Here is a 16,556-nt window from a genome sequence, read left to right as displayed (position 1 = left end):
ACATTTTAGCTCCTTTTGTTTTAATATTTATTGTTTTAAGTAAATGAAATGAAATAAGAGAGCCAAGCTTTAAGTCAGTTCCTCCTGGGAACCCTGACTAAGCCTATCACCCTTACCTATTTTATTATCCTTTGGAGGGGTGGAGAGGGAAGGAGAGAGAAAGAATGAGAAGAAAGAGCTAGCACTGATCATGCAATTTCTTTGAGTCCCAGAATTCTTACTTAGACGAAATGATATTTTGCATTAGGTGTTTGTTATAGTTCTTTGCACTTCTAGAATGGTTTTGATATTGGGAAAGGAGGGAAAGGGGAGATGGTGGGTGGTGAGGGAATAGCTTGGGCAGCTCCTTTGTTTTTGAGCTAAATGGGAACCAAAGTAGTTAATCTATTAGGACAGTATAGAGAGCTAAAGCCTACTCTTCCACTTGGCCATGTAGGAGCAATTAACACAGTCAGGGCTGATGGTGTGGTCAAAAGCTTCCTGCAGGAGACCTACTCCAACCTAACTCCCTAAGTAGCTTTGACAGTGTCTGGCACAGTGTCCAATAGCGATTGTCAATAAATGTTGGCTGATGAATTAATAAATCCTGATGGCTGCTGGAGGTGGAATTGCAACATTTGGCTCCTAAACATTGTTGAAGTTTATAAGTCTGACTTTGGAAAGACAGATGTTTCTCTTCCATTTTAGTTTGCTGAGAAACTGAAGAAGTAAGTGAACATGGATGGTGCCTTTTATATCATTTTCTCTCCATTTTCTTTTGTTGTTTTTATTTTATTTTTTTATCCACTCATGATGGAATCTCAGTATATCAGGCCTCATAATGGAAATTTAAATATTGAACCAGAAACAGAGACTATTTATTCTTTGAGACATTTGTCTTTACCCTGGAAAAAATCATGTGAACCATCAATCCCTACCTCTCCACATGTACCGTCAACCACACACACATGAAAGTTTTGGTTGTGTGGGTGTTGTGTGGTTAAGTCAATGAGAACTGGGCTTGAATCTTGGCTTTAATACTTATCAACTTAGTGAAATTTAATATTTCTCTGAGCTTCCGCTTTGCTTTCTCTGTAAAATGGGGGTAATGATGTTTTCCTCATAAGGCTGAAATGAAGATTAAATGAAATCACATATGTCCACAATTTGACACAGTGTAAGTCACAGTAACAGGAAGCTACACCATTGCATTTTTTAAAAAACTGGTAGAAAATTTAAAGTTCTAAGATTTCTTTGTACATTAAGAAAAATAATATCCTCTTATTCAAATACATGAAGAGTACGAACAAATGAATGAGAGACACTAAGATAAACATAATCTTTGCTTTCTAGTTCTCCATCAGGCATGATAGAAGGTACACCACAGCTTCATGCAAATGCGTGGAGAGTTTCCACAACTTGTTTTGCACCTGTTCATGTCCCAATGGTGGACCCCTGTAACATTAATCAACAAAACAGTAAGTCTTTCTTTCTGCATGTAAATTTAGGAAAAAGTTCTATGTATTTCTGTAGTTTTTTAAAATTAGATAATGATTTTAAATTCAGATTTTTTTCATTATGATAAAATCAATGCTATTTTTATATATTTTTGTTTAACATTATGCATTTATATATGCCTTTTTTATATAGCCTAAGTTATTTTAAAAAACTGAAAATTACTATTCTATTTTCTACTTTGCATTTATAAATTTACTTATTTTAGGTGTCTAGAAATCCCTTCTTCCCAAATATAGGCTAGCATTTTGGAGATTTTAGAGTCTTTAAATGCTAAAGAAAAGCCTCTGGAAATACTTTAAAAAACCTGTTATAGTCCTGAGATGTTCAATATCAGTTCTATATAGTGTGACAGCTCAAGTGGCTTCTCGTGTTTACTACCATCTCTGTACGGATTCCTATTCACTGCACATATTATGGCTTTATAAGCAGAAAGCCAGTGACCCAAAGAGGCTTTGTGCCATCAAGTGGGCAACAATTTGAGATGGTCATGCTTCAGATTTCTGATTTGCAATGATAGTGCAACTCGCATGCCAAGAATTTTTGACTGCATTTTTTTTTTTGCTAAAGCTAAAGCAACTATGCATAAAAGATACATATATATATTTATAAAATCACTGTATGAAAAATATTAATATGCATGCTTAAATATTCTTATAATTTTAATTTTTCCTTTAATTATTTTGACTAGTTTACTATTTTTATGTAGTTTTAAAAAATGCATTCCTAATATTTGTTGAGCATTCATGAGAAGCCAGTACAATTTCCGGATTTTGTGGTGGTTATGTGGAAGTACTCTGTTGATAATCATATGGTTTTTATTATTAATGTATAGTTTTGGTATACTGGAAAGAACACAAAATAATCTTGCTCTTGTTCTTTTTTAAATCTAAGCCAGCTTTTAAACTTGAAGAAGATTGTTAACCTCTTTGGTCATTTTTCCTATCTACAATAAGAGGGCTAGACTAGAGTTTTTTGGTTTCAATGATTTACTACTTTTAATCTCACTCCCATTTTACAAAACCTTCTTCCATTCTGTCCCCAACTTTCCGCTAATCTACTCCTCCTTCAACTAGTCTGTTTGGTTTGTTTCTAATGTTGTTGGCTTCCTCCTGGATATTGTAGTGACTTTATTATTTTTTTTAAATAACATATGAAAGTTGAAGTAGAGTTCAATTTATAAATTCAGTTTCCCTCTGGTCTGTTCTTTAGTTATCTCCTTTAATACATGTCATTTTGCTCTATTTTCCACCATTTGTATCCCCATACCCCATGTCTTCTATGATATATATTTTAGATATTATCCTTTTTTAACCTTGCCATGAACTGTGCTTTTTTTTAAAAAAAAAAATTCAAATGGGCAAATTCAGAAAGCTCCCCATGGAAAGGAAAATAAATAGACAAAAGTCTATAACTCTGATCTGGATTCTAAAGGATATTTTTTTTTCATGAGGATTTTCTTTAGTTATCCTTTGCTTAATGTCACTGGGGATATATTTGGTCTACAAATCTTAGAGCCCACAGTAAAGGCCTCTTTGGTGTATTACTGTGCTCTTTCAGGATCCTTGGGATTAAGAGTATATAGGTCAACAGTTCACTGCTATAGTTTCAGACATCAGTTTTCAAATACACATGCATACTTAATGCAAAAATGTAATACTTAGGCAATTATCATAAGTTTCGTTACCAATAACAAATATATTTAAAATACTCAACAATATAAGTTCAGTGTAATTCCTTAGTAGTGACAACATTCTGATTTCCAACAGCTTATCTGGTCTTTCAAAGACAATGACAATGAAAAGATTGATTAATTTTGTCTGTGATGAAACCCATGCTACCTGGGTCCACTACATTAAGAAACCACAGACCTAGCCTTTTTTTAGAAAGATGGAATCTGGTTCGTTTTGTAAGAAATCAACAAATTTTAAGAAGTGACTATACAGATTCCATGCCCCCCCTTCAGTAATTTGATAGTTGCATTTTATGGCCTTTGGCATGTGTTCCAGTCCCTAATTTCTATTCATTACTGATTTGTCCATGCTCCTAATATTGAGCTTCTAATATCTGCCAGACGTTGCGCCCAGTGCACTGCGCATTGTGCAGACATTGAGTTCAACGACTACGTTGCATCTGCCACATTCACCTCAGGGAATCCATTGAAAAGAGATGATTCCCAGTCCTTACTGGATAATTGTGTATTTCACGGAGTTGTCATAACATCCACAATCGGGAACCATTTTTGCGATATGTGGATGTCTGGAAATAAGCTTCCCAATATTCCCCAATTCTTCATAGCAGGTTTCCTAAGATGATCCTCAGGCAATGGGGTGATTGAGGCTGCTGCTTCTATCAACCCTTCTGTTACTCATGTTATTCAGGTACAATACACATAAATTTTTTTTTTTTTTTTTTTTTTTGCTAAAACACTGTTGAATATGGGTTAAGGGCTATTTCCAATATTACCAGAAACATAAATAAACAAAAACTGTATGAACTGAAATTACTGGTTCTCTTATTTAAAGTAATATGCACTACATTACATTTCTAGGAAAGCAAGATGCTGGATAATTCTGGAGCTTGACACTTAGGGGTAAAATCTGGACTAGTAAATGAGATGCTAATGGGCCCTTTTTTCTGTTAGTCGGGTATGCAGCACACTGTGATTTCATCCACCAGGAGCTCTTTGCTCCTTGCCACGTCTACATTAGCCCTGGGCTGTACTATCAGCTGTGCCGCCACGACGCATGCAAATGCGGAAGCGCCTGCCTATGCAACGCTCTTGCCCACTATGCCTATCTCTGTGGCCAGCGTGGTGTTCCCATCCATTTTAGGGATCAGATTTCATTCTGTGGTGAGTACCATGGCACAGATAAAGACTATCAGACAACACTTTTGAGATCTTTGTGTTTGTAATTACTGCATTTATTTATTTATTTATTTATTTTTTGAGACAGAGTCTTGCTTTGTTGCCTTGGCTAGAGTGCCGTGGCGTCAGCCTAGCTCACAGCAACCTCAAACTCCTGGGCTCAAGTGCTGGGACTACAGGCTTGCGCCACCATGCCCAGCTAATTTCTTCTATATATTTTTAGTTGTCTAGCTAATTTCTTTCTATTTTTAGTAGAGACGGGGTCTCGCTCTTGCTCAGGCTGGTCTCGAACTCCTGACCTTGAGCGATCCACCCGCCTCGGCCTCCCAGAGTGCTAGGAATACAGGCGTGAGCCGCCGCGCCTGGCCTGCATTTATTTTTTAAATGAAAGGTCAATGTTGCATGTAAGTTATTTGAAATATTCTTATAATGTACAAACATGAAAAACAAATGAAATACTTAGTTTCTTAAGATTGAAGGTATATTGGATAAGACCAAAAACTTTTGACTATTTTTGTTATGAGCAACAGTAGTGTAACTATATGTTTTGAAATATGCAACAGAAATAATTTGAAAAATTTGAAAAATCCTTATCATGGAAATGTCATATCTACATATTGGAAAGTATGGAAAAGCATTATGTGATACAGTGACACAGCTGATTTTTAGTTAGGTTATGCAACAGGCAATTATTATCTCAAGTTCTTGGGGCTCTAATCTTCATGGTTATGGTATCTGCTGTTCTCATTCATGAGAGATTGTTTCTTTGTGTTCTATATATTTTTTTATTAGCCAATCTTTGTAAGTGTCCCACCCCCCCCATTAGAATTTTTTGTGACCTGGACTTTGAGAACACCAATCTCTGCACCTCCTCACTGCCCCAGTGGTTTGCAGTTATTCCTTGGGGTATCATTGGCCAGTTTTCATGTTAAATGCTCAGCTTTGTCTAAGACAAAAACAATGTAAATAAAGTAACGTAAATTTATATACCAAACCTATGTAGGATATAAGTCTAGGATTTTGACTTCTTAGAGGTAACTGTATCACAGACCCAGAATTAGAGAAGCCTTCATAGTACGGCATCTTCCTATACTATGAGCAGATTTCTTCTAGTCCGGGAGTTGGCAAACAATAATCGTGGGGCCTCCTGTGCTTTTGTGAATAAAATTTATTGAAATACAGCCATGCCCATCTGTTTAAATATTGCCTGTGGCTGCTTTTGTGGTACGAGGGCAGAATTGAGTAGTCGTGACGGAGACTTTATGGTCTGCAAAGCTAAAAATATTTTCCATTTGGCCCTTTGCAGGAAAACGTTGCTGACCCCTGCTTTAGCTTTTCATTTCAACTGAGAATGTTGCTTTCTTTGAGAGTCCAAGTTAAGGGTCTCTCAGTTCCTTATCTTGTAAAGGGCCAGCTTTCATTTTCCATCCCCACATGTGTTAAATCCAAGGTCCAAAGTTGTCGGGACCTATCCTCCCCCCTTCTACTCCATGTTCTGGATTTTATTTACCTCCTCACTTCTGGCATCTGAAGATGTCCACCCATTTTTTTCTCCTAAGGTCAATTATGCAAAAATAACTTCAATTATGTTTTATTCAGCATTTTCTACGTGTTCGTACAAGTATGCTTTTAGATTATTTTAGTTTGTCTACCATAATCAGCTCAGTTTGGTCTAAAGAGAAATTGGAAGGGTTTAGAAAAAAATGCAAACATGATTAAGAATGCAAACATTAAAAACTATGTTTGGATCGATAAACTCAAATTTTTTCTTATTTGTAGAAGACTAAAGGTTTACTTAGATTTAAACAATGCCATAAGGAAGATGATGAAAATATTGCAGTACATAGATTTAAAATGTAAGGACAGGAAGTTTATTCCAACATATAAGAGACAGAAATATTAAAAAATTATGATACAGGTTAGTAAAGAATGTTATAAAACGTCACACAAAAATATTTTGAAATAGAAATTTTATTTTTCTGCTGTACTTCTGCTGAGGCCAGGAGTTGTTTTATTTATCTATTTTCTGTTGTAGAATTATGTAATATTCCATATTTAGTGATGTAAGAAACGTATTCGTTTCACGATATATGTCTATCATAGACCTCTAAGCAAGCATGAAATATTTCTGTGCCTTGGGGGAATCTTTCTCAAGTGATGCTCCTTTGTTCTTAGCTGTGGTGTGCCAGAAGGGCATGTTGTACCATCACTGTTCCTCATTTTGCCGCCGTTCCTGCATTTCTCTCTCTTCCCCGGAGCTGTGTAATGATGACTGTGCCGAAGGTTGTAACTGTCCTGAAGGCAAATTCTATGAAGACACACTTAACTTTTGTGTGCCCATGTAAGTCACAGAAGTGGGTTGACAGCATCTGGTTTTTCTCTCTTTTTCTTTTTATCTGTTAAATGGGCTTTCATCCTTATTTTTAAAAGTATTTCTTATTGTCTTTACTTTTTTTTTGACCTTGTACATGTTCACAAATAGCTACAGAAAGAGCTAAGAAATCTGATGGTTGATCCTGAAATTTATTCCCACTTGCTTTTATCATTATTATCAATTCAATAATAAGGTTTATGTTTTACTGTGATGTGGCAAATTTTAGTAGCAGGATTGTAATGTCTGTTAGCAATCACATTTCTTAATTCTCACCTGACGTAAAGATTCTTACACATAGGGCTAAATGATATATCAGTCATGTTTCTCCGAAGTGCATTCAGTGACTTTTCTTGTGACTAAAACAACGTAGTTTGTGAGTTGAAGCTACACTTCACATCTAAACAGCTTCTTCCATTTGGATGTCAGGATTGCAGGCAGACTCATAGAATAACGCTGACCTTAAAGAGTGCCTTACAATGACCAATGCAGAGCATAGGGTCTGCTTGAATTTGAGTGATTTCTGGAAAAACTTATATCTTGCTTTATTTCCTTAATCTTTTTTTCCCTTATAGATTTCACTGCCGGTGTCATTATAGGGGGAGCGTTTATCAACCTGGGGAGCTCATTCCGACACCCTCGGGCTTATGGTAGGTTTTAATGATGGGGATTGTACTTGACAAATGACACATGTGCTAATGTCATTTCTTAACTAAAACTGTAAGTTGAAATATGACTTCTGAAATCTAAAAAATAAAGGTAACTTAACATAACCTTTAAATATGTAATAGTCATATATATGTATGTGTTACATATATACACCCTCATAGGTACATGATGCATGCATATATTACATTTCAATGTGGAACACCTGAGTTTTGTTCTCATGACTGTAGAAAAGTGTTATAAATTTGTGTCATACAATGAAATGGAAGCTTTTTCATTATTTTTGGTTCTTAGATAGAAGTCAGGGGTGAGGTTGGTGTTTAAATACTACAATATTACTGAGCAGTTTTAGTTTTGTGGTTCATCTATGGCCCCCTCCCAAAATTCGAAAATAGATCTGAACAATGTCCCACACAGAAGGTAATCATATCTTCTCCCCAGGGACATCGATACCAGTGAGATAACATTTATTCATAGGATAACATTCATTCTGGTTGTAACCTATCTGTTAGAAATACAGGTACATCTGTGCAGCAGTCCACATTTATTTACATTCAGTTCCTAACCTCCCTCTTTTTGTTGCACTGTAGGTACCCACAGATAATAATAGACAGTGGATAATAGTAATAACAATAATGATAACCAACCATTACTATGCACCTCCTATTGTCCTGGCACCTTTCTGTGTTTTATATATATTATTAAAATACTCATTACTACAACCCTAAGAGATAGGTACTACTGCTTTTTCCCAATTCACAGGTGAGGAAAATGAGGCACAGATGCTAAGCAACTTCATAATAAAGCTGGGATTTGATCCCAGGCAATCTGGCTCTTCAGTGCTTGCTCTCCTGCCTACGTTACTCTGCAGCTTATTTTGTATTCACAGCAGAATATTGTTTATGCTCAATTTACCTTTATCATTATCTCCATCTCCCTTCTTCCCGTGCCCCATCAAGACACAAAGGCAACCAGCTTTTGAGTCTTTCTCTGGTAGGTGGTACTAATAGCCACACAGTTCCCCAAACCAGAAATCTGAGAGTTATTTCTGACTCCTTCCTCCTGCTCGACACGCCTAGCCAATAAATCCCTGTCAACTTTGGATTTTACTTTCTACACGTGGTTGAAAGCCATGCTTTCCTGTCGATTGCCATTACCTGAACAATGTCTCTCACCCTCTCTTCCCTGGACCTTCCTAGCTGGTCTTCCTGCCTCTAGTCTTACCCTTCTTCCATTCTGCCAAGTTGTCATATCTTTTTAAAATTTGTTTACATAAACTTACCAAAAACAAATTAACCGTCCCTCCTCAGTGAGAAAAATAAAAATTCAATTAGTATACTGACCTCATCTGCCATTCCTTTTAAAAAGCCTATGTCTCAGAATGAGTATGATGAGGAAGACCTGGTTATGTGGTCGGAGACCTGCCTGTTTCAGTTCCTCTATGCCTTGCATAGTGTCAGCGAACTTAATCAGAGGTGATTCACTCAGTGGTTCACACCTCTGAGTGTCATTCTAGTGTTAAACAGCGTGCAACGTATTTTTCATGTGATATGTTCCTTATGTGTGAGTCAGCTTCTTCATCTGGCCTCACATATAGAACACATGATCTGGTCCAAAGCTGAAGGAAAAACTGTGTTGGTGTTATTGAGAACTGGTGTGTTTTTCTCTATCGTGTATCTTCTTGAGGGATTTTCAAAGCTGATTTTGCCTGTATGTGGTTCTTGCCTTATGCCCTGACTTTAGAACCTAAGTTGTGACTCCACTCTATCTTCAATGCTGCTGCCAGGAAGATTCAAACCCATCACATCACTTCTGTGTTTAAGGTCTTCAGTTGTTCATCTCAGGGATAAAATCTCAGCATCTAAATAGCTGGCCTCTGCCTCTTTTGCCATCGACATCTCCTGTCACTTCCTGCATTACACTTTGCTACATAGAATGCTGTTTTACCCCATCATGGTTTGTACCTGTTTCCAGTTTTATAGCCTTTTACCTTATCCATATCATAACCTCCATCCATTCTTCAAAATTGTTCAGACTTTACCTCCTTTGACTGCCTGAAGTCATTTGCCAACAGATTTTAAAACATTTTTGTTATACTTCTATCTCTTTAAACATTTCTATGTTTCATGGGTCATGCTGCATATGTTATTTTTTTGTACGTCTTCCTCTGCTACTAGAATATAAGCTCTTGGACAAAGACTGTAAGTTTCAGTCATTGTATCTCCCATGCCTATCACGATGCTCTGTACTTACGGGTATTTGATAAAAATGTGTTGAATTGAAATAACTCACTTCCAATTGGACCTAAGCCAATAACTTATTTATAAAAAATTCTGTGGGGAAAATAACATTTGTATATGTCAATTCTTGTATATTATATGGTTGAAATTCAGAAAAAAACTGAAGTTTGGTTTTATAAAGTAACTTTGTTTACTTCTAGCCAATGCTCGAATGGGACTGTGAAATGTGATGAATTAGCAACGCCCTCTACTGGTAAGATCTCAAAAGATGTTTTCCCTCGAGGAGACTATATTAATAGCTCGGATACTGCCCCCACTCTTCCAGCAGAAGTCATCCATCCTTCACAGCCCTCCTTGCCAATGGGCATAAATACAGCCTTGAAAATCTTTCTCAACACAGTGCTCCAGTGCTTCCTAACTTTTTCACATTGAAAATTATAGTATCTGTAGGGCAGTCTGGGGTGAAATATAAGGCTGCTCAGGGGCAGAGCTCATCGCCCCAGGGTTGCTGCCTGGATGCTGCCTACCCCAGGACCACCTTAGGTGCCCCAAGGGCTTTAGGGATATATATCCAGGCACCAGTTGTAACCCATTCGTGTAACGGAAATCGAGAAACTTCTCTAAATCAGCACGTCTCAGATTTTCATGTGCACACCTGGGGATCTTGTTAAAATAAAGATTCTGATTCAGTAGGTCAGGGGCAGTGCCTGAAATTCTGAATTTCTATGAATGGGCAAGGTGATGTCGATGCTGCTGATTCCTGGGCTACATTATGAGTAGCAAAACTATGGAACTTGTAGGAATCAATTAAAAATAGCATAAAAAATGACATCTACTGCCATCTCTCTTTAGAATGTCATTTTACATTTTAATATCTTTCCTAAGATCCTATGTGTTAGGACCCTATCTATTATTTATTTTTATCACATAAAGAGCCTGAAATTCTCAGTTACTATGGGGAAATTCTAGGCAAATAATAAAGAACACTTGCTTTCATTGATTTTAAGGGACATGAAGAGTGTAGGATGATAAAAGTAATTGTGAGCTATTGCTTTGTTATTTATTTGAATGGCCAGGTATATATTATTATAAATTAGCTTTCAATTATATGACCTGGATTTACTTTACAAGGATTCAGGCTAGTCTAGGGCTTCTTTGCCAGGTATTTTTATGAACCATGCATGTTCAGCAGCTATCAGGCCATTCCTGTTTTGCCCTATTTGCTTCAGGTCACTCATGGTTAGAGAAGCGAAACCCAGGTGGCTGGTCCTTTCACAGAGGATCCACAGGATTTGATCCATTTGGCCCCACATAAGAAAACTTCTTTGATCCCTGAGAGCCTAAAGCTTTCTGGAGGAATATGTAACCTTGCTCTGCCTATAATTATGTCCACTTCTGCACTTCTGCACTATAGTGAATACTGGTGTAAATATTGACACAGAGGTGAAGCAAGTTCTAGAAGTATCATGTGTTCATTGTGGCTTTGTAGAAGTTTAAATATACTGTATTTTCAGTCCTCAAAACTTGACAGTATATGTTTGGATTAATCAAAATATCTTGTTCTTGACCTCAGAAAATTATATCCTAATTAGTTATTGTCTTATGGAAGGCAGCTAAAGTTTTCAAACTCAAAATAGGTTTTGGAAGTTTTGGTGATTAAAGGGAATCTAGTTAGAAAATGTTTATAAGTTCATCAACTAAAAAAAATCACAGAGTAAGAGCATCTAATCATAACTGGTAAAACATTTTATGGCGAATTTTATTTTGATGACAAATGCGTGTCAATATGATTGCCTGTGGAGCTAATATAATGTTAAGAACATTTTGTGCTTTATCTCTGAAGTTCACGTCTGCCCAGAGGGAAAAGAATATTTCGACTGCAGGTTTCCTAACCCTGAATTACCAGCTGGTGGTATAAATTGTGAGACTACATGTGCAAACCTAGCCATGAACTTCACTTGTGCCCCATCCTCACCTTGTATAAGTGGCTGTGTTTGTGCTCCAGGGTAAGCTTCTTTTTCTTTATAATACGGAACATTCGGGATATGGCCAAAAGCATAAGATCTCTTAAAAACATTATTTACAGAAATAGCCAAAATTATTGTTCTGACTGGAGGTTAACTTTGGGTTGGTAGCTAGAAGACTATTGTAATTATTTTGCTAGGCTCATGTAACATTGTGAGATATTATTAAAGTAATACACTGAATTGAGGATAAAACTCATTTCTGGATGAACTTGGAATTCCTCCCCTAATTCAACTGCAATTTTGGGAAAGTGACACAATTAGTCACTTTTCATTCCAAAGACTTTTGAAGTACATGTCTTTTGTATATTCTGTTGTGCAGTTACTGTTGATGGTGTGAAGTTGTACTAGTGGTGCCAACTGTTTTGTCTTATAGATGTTACAGAAAATGGTGTACTGAGGCTACAAAGGGTAGCGGGTAAGAGTTGAAGCTCTGGCTTCACACACACCGGAGCTAAATCCTGGCTCTGCTGCTGTTAGCTGAGTGATTTTTTGGCAAGTTCCTTTTAAGCCTAAGTTAGGCATTGTGAGACGTGGTGTGTATGTACTCGATAAATATGAGTCACTATTTTATGGCAGCATAATCTACTCTTCATAAATTTTCTTCCGTTGCAGAAATGCCTACTACATGTGAAAGACTAACGCAGAATCCGGGGGCTATTGGCTTCCTCGTAGGCACACGTATTATCTGGTAATGAACAGAGGCAGTGCAGCGAGAGGGCCATCTGAGGCAAACAGGTCACCCATTCTTCCTCAATGAACATGTTCACACAAAGGGATTCTTGGGATCAGCTCATATAAACCATGAGCAAAGAAGAGAGAGGGCTTGTGGTTTATTTCCCAGGAGAATCGCATTTGTCTAAATGGCCCCCATCTGGAATAGGTTGACGAGCCAAGTAACTTGGGACTGGTATTAATCTCTTTAAAAAGAAAGGGCATAGGAGGCAGAGAAAAGAAGGTCACAAAAGAACAAGTGCCCATGCAGGGGAAAATAAAGCCAGGTAGAAATCAGGTCTTAGAGCAGGTAAGCAAGGAAGGCATTTTAGTAGAAAGGACAAGGGAAATAAAACCTTTATTATGATAAAATAATGAAAACCTGCAACATTGCTTGATTTATTTGATTTGATTATGATTCTTGGGGATGCAGGACTGATTAAAGCCATATCCTGATTTTATTTTATATACTGTACTTGATGTTATTATTTTAAAAAATATATCTATTTACTTTCATCTTTGATGTTTAGTTTGACAATTTATTTACTGGCCATTATAAGAACTTAAAGAAATTTTCTCCTACCTTCTCTGACTGTATCAAAATAAATGTAGTTGGATAGTTGGAATTGACTTAGAGGCCTCTGACTGATTTGGAAATAATTTATTACGAGAACTTTTTTTTTCCTTTTTTTTTTTTTTGGAGACAGAGTCTCACTCTGTTGCCCTGGCTAGAGTACAGTGGTGTCATCATAGCTTACAGCAACCTCAAACACCTGGGCTCAAGCAATCCTTCTGCCTCAGCTTCCCAGGTAGCTGGGACTACAGGTGGGCACCACCACACCCGGCTAACTTTTTTATTTTTTTATAGAGAAGGGATTTCGCTCTTGCTCAGGCTGGTCTCAAACTCCTGAGCTCAAGTGATACTCTCGTCTCTGCCTCCCAGAACACTAGGATTACAGGCATGAGCCACCATTCCTGGCTTACGAGAACATTTTATTACAAAGCTGTTTATGGTAACGTGATTTGCCTTACCCTCCTTGTGACCTTGTTTGGCTCATTTTGGCACAATAGCTTATCACTTGTTTTCATGGGGCTCCTGATAGTGCCAGCAGTTTATTGACTGTAAAAGGACCGCATAACCCTAATTTAGAAATCACTGTGGATTGAAGAAATAGAAAGTAGTGTAATGGAAAGAGTCTGATAGAAATCACTTGAAATAATGGCCCTCCTCAATAGCCGAAGTACCTCAGGGCAAGTTACTTAACCACTAGGAATCCCAAGTTTCTCTTTGTAAAATGGGTATAATAATATTTATTTCTTGGATTGTTGAGTATATGCAGCACACCAATTATATGCTAAGTGATCAGTAAATGTTTATTACTTATCCCTATGCCCAAACCTGCTTAAAGTATTTACAGGCATACTTCATTTTATAGAGCTTCACTTTATTGCACTTTGCAGATGTTGCATTTTTCACAAATTGAAGGTTTGTGGCAACTCTGCATCAATCCAGTCTATTGGCTTGATTTTTTTCCAACAGCATGTACTCACTTCTGTTTCTGTGTCACATTTTGGTGATCCTCACAATATTTCAAATTTTTTCATTATTATTATATTTGTTATAGTAATCTGTGAACAGTGATCTTTGGTATTACTACTGTAATTGTTTTGGGGTACCACAAACTGCACCCATGTAAAATGGAGAACTTAATAAATGGTGTGTGTGTTCTGACTGCCTCACCTACCACCTGCTCCCCTATCTCGCTCCCTCTCCTCGAGCTGCCCTATTTCCTGAGACACAACAATATTGCAATTAGGCAAATTAATAACCTTATAATGACCACTAAGTGTTCAAGTGAAAGGAAGAGTTCCACATCTCTCACTTTAAGTCAAAAGCTAGGAATGATTAAGCTTAGTCAGAAAGGTATGTCCAAAGCTGAGACAGGCCAAAAGGTAGGCTTCTTGCACTAAACAGTTAGCCAAGTTGTGAATGCAAAGGAAAAGTTCTTGAAGGAAATTAAAAGTGCTATTCCAGTGAACACACAAATGATAAGAAAGTGAAACAGCCGTACTGCTGATATGGAGAAAGTTTTAGTGATCTGGATAGAAGATCAAATCAGCCACAATACTCCCTTAAACCAAAGCCTAAGCCGGAGCAAGTCTCTAACTCTCTTTAAGTCTATGAAGGCTGAGAGAGGTGAGGAAGCTGCAGAAAAAGAGTTTGAAGCTAGCAGAGGTTTGTACATGGTTTGAGGAAAAAAGACAGCTCTATAGAAGACATCTCCATAGCATAGAAGTACAAGATGAAGCAGCAAGTACTAATGGAGAAGCTGCAGCAAGTTATCCACAAGATCTAGCAAAGATAATTGATGAAGGTGGCTACATCAAACAACGGATTTTTCAGTGTAGATGAGATATCCTTATATTGAAATAAGATACCATCTAGGACTTTCATAGCTAGAGAGGAGGTCAATGCTTGGCTTTACAGTTTCAAAGGATAGGCTGACTCTCTTTTTGTTAGGGGTTAATGCAGCTGGTGACTTTAAGTTGAAGCCAGTACTCATTTTCTATTCCAAAAATCCTAGGGAACTTAAGAACGGTGCTGAATCTACTCTGCCTGTGCTCTATAAGTGGAACGACAAAGCCTGGAAGACAGCATTTCTTTTTACAGCATGGTTTACCGACGATTTTAAACCCACTGTTGAGACCTACTGCTTAGAAAAAAAGATTGCATTCAAAATATTACTGTTCATTGACAATGCACCTGGTCACCCAAGACCTCTGATGGAGATGTACCAGGAGATAAATGTTTTCTTGCTAACACAACATGCATTGTGCAGCCCATGGATCAAGGAGTCATTTCAACTTTCAAGTCTTCTTATTTAAGAAATATATTTTGTAAAGCTATAGGTGCCACAGATAGTGATTCCTCTGATGGATCTGGGCAAAGTAAAAGTAAAAACTTTCTGGAAAGGATTCACCATTCTAGATGCCATTAAAAACATTTGTGATTCATGAGAGGAAATTAAAATATCAATAGTCACAGGAGTTTGGAAGAAGTTGATTCAACCTTCCTGGGTGCCTTTGAGGGGTTCGAGGCTTCAGTGGAGGAACTAACTGCAGATGCGGTGGAAACTGCAAGAGAACTAGAATTGGAAGTGGAGGCTGAAGATGTGACTGAATTGTTTCAGTTTCATGATAAAACTTGAAAGGATGAGGAGTTGCTTCTTATGGATGAGCAAAGAAAGTGGTTTCTTGAGATAGAATTTACTCCTAGCGCAGATACTATGAACATTGTTGAAATGACAACAATGATTTAGAATATTACATAAACTTAGCTGATAAAGTAGCTGTAGGGTTTGAGAGGTTTGTCTCCAATTTTGAAAGAACTTTCACTGTGAGCAAAATGCTATCAAACAGCATTGCATGCTACAAAGAAATCTCTTGTGAAAGGAAGAGTCAATCGATGCAGCAAACTTCATTGTCTTATTTTATGACATTGCCACAGCCACCCCAACCTTCAGCAACCATCATCCTGGTCTATTAGCAGCCATCAATATTGAGGAAAGACCCTCCTCCAGCAGAAAGATTAGGGTTCACTGAAGGCTCAGATGATTGTTAGCATTTTTAGTAATAAAGCATTTTTAAATTAAGATATGCACATTTTTAGACTTAATGCTATTGCACACTTAACAGACTACAACATAGTATAAACATAACTTTTATAGGTACTGTAAAAAAATTCAGGTGACTTGCTTTATTGGGATATTCACTTTATTGTGGTGGTCTGGAATCAAATCCGCAATATCTCTGAGATATGCCTGTAATTTACAGTGATTTATAACTCTCTTTTTCCTTCATCCAGTTTCGATTAGTTATAAAAAACTCATTAGCATTAAAAACCACTTAAAACCACTACTTTGGCTGGCTACATAGGGATTGTGGTTCATTTCAGCGAGGTATCCCTCACTTAAACAATTGGACAATCAAAGTTATGCAGCATCTTATGTTTAGGGTGTTATTTTAAGCTTCAGGGATGGGGGTACTAAAATACATATATAAGATAATAATAGAATCTACCTTAGGAGATTATCACCAGGATAAAATGAGTTACTGATATATTTAAAGTGGTTAGAATAGTCCCTGGGCCATAGTAAGTAGTCAACAATGTTAGTTTT

General features: G+C 37.2%; 1 protein-coding gene across 1 annotated transcript in view; it reads left to right on the top strand.

Moving 5' to 3' along the window:
* Window positions 1–16,556, top strand: part of OTOGL (otogelin-like) — a 154,176-nt gene that overhangs the window by 35,379 nt on the left and 102,241 nt on the right. Inside the window, exons 13-19 of the mRNA XM_012656310.1 lie at window positions 1,333–1,457; window positions 4,139–4,348; window positions 6,539–6,704; window positions 7,310–7,384; window positions 9,841–9,893; window positions 11,484–11,646; window positions 12,595–12,688. Coding sequence (XP_012511764.1) covers window positions 1,333–1,457; window positions 4,139–4,348; window positions 6,539–6,704; window positions 7,310–7,384; window positions 9,841–9,893; window positions 11,484–11,646; window positions 12,595–12,688 — 886 coding nt within the window. The remainder of the gene's footprint in view (window positions 1–1,332; window positions 1,458–4,138; window positions 4,349–6,538; window positions 6,705–7,309; window positions 7,385–9,840; window positions 9,894–11,483; window positions 11,647–12,594; window positions 12,689–16,556) is intronic.

Source organism: Propithecus coquereli, unplaced genomic scaffold, assembly GCF_000956105.1.
Source record: "Propithecus coquereli isolate 6110/MARCELLA unplaced genomic scaffold, Pcoq_1.0 Scaffold50, whole genome shotgun sequence".
In the NCBI taxonomy this organism is placed as follows: domain Eukaryota; kingdom Metazoa; phylum Chordata; class Mammalia; order Primates; family Indriidae; genus Propithecus; species Propithecus coquereli.
This window is presented reverse-complemented; position numbering and strand designations above follow the sequence as displayed.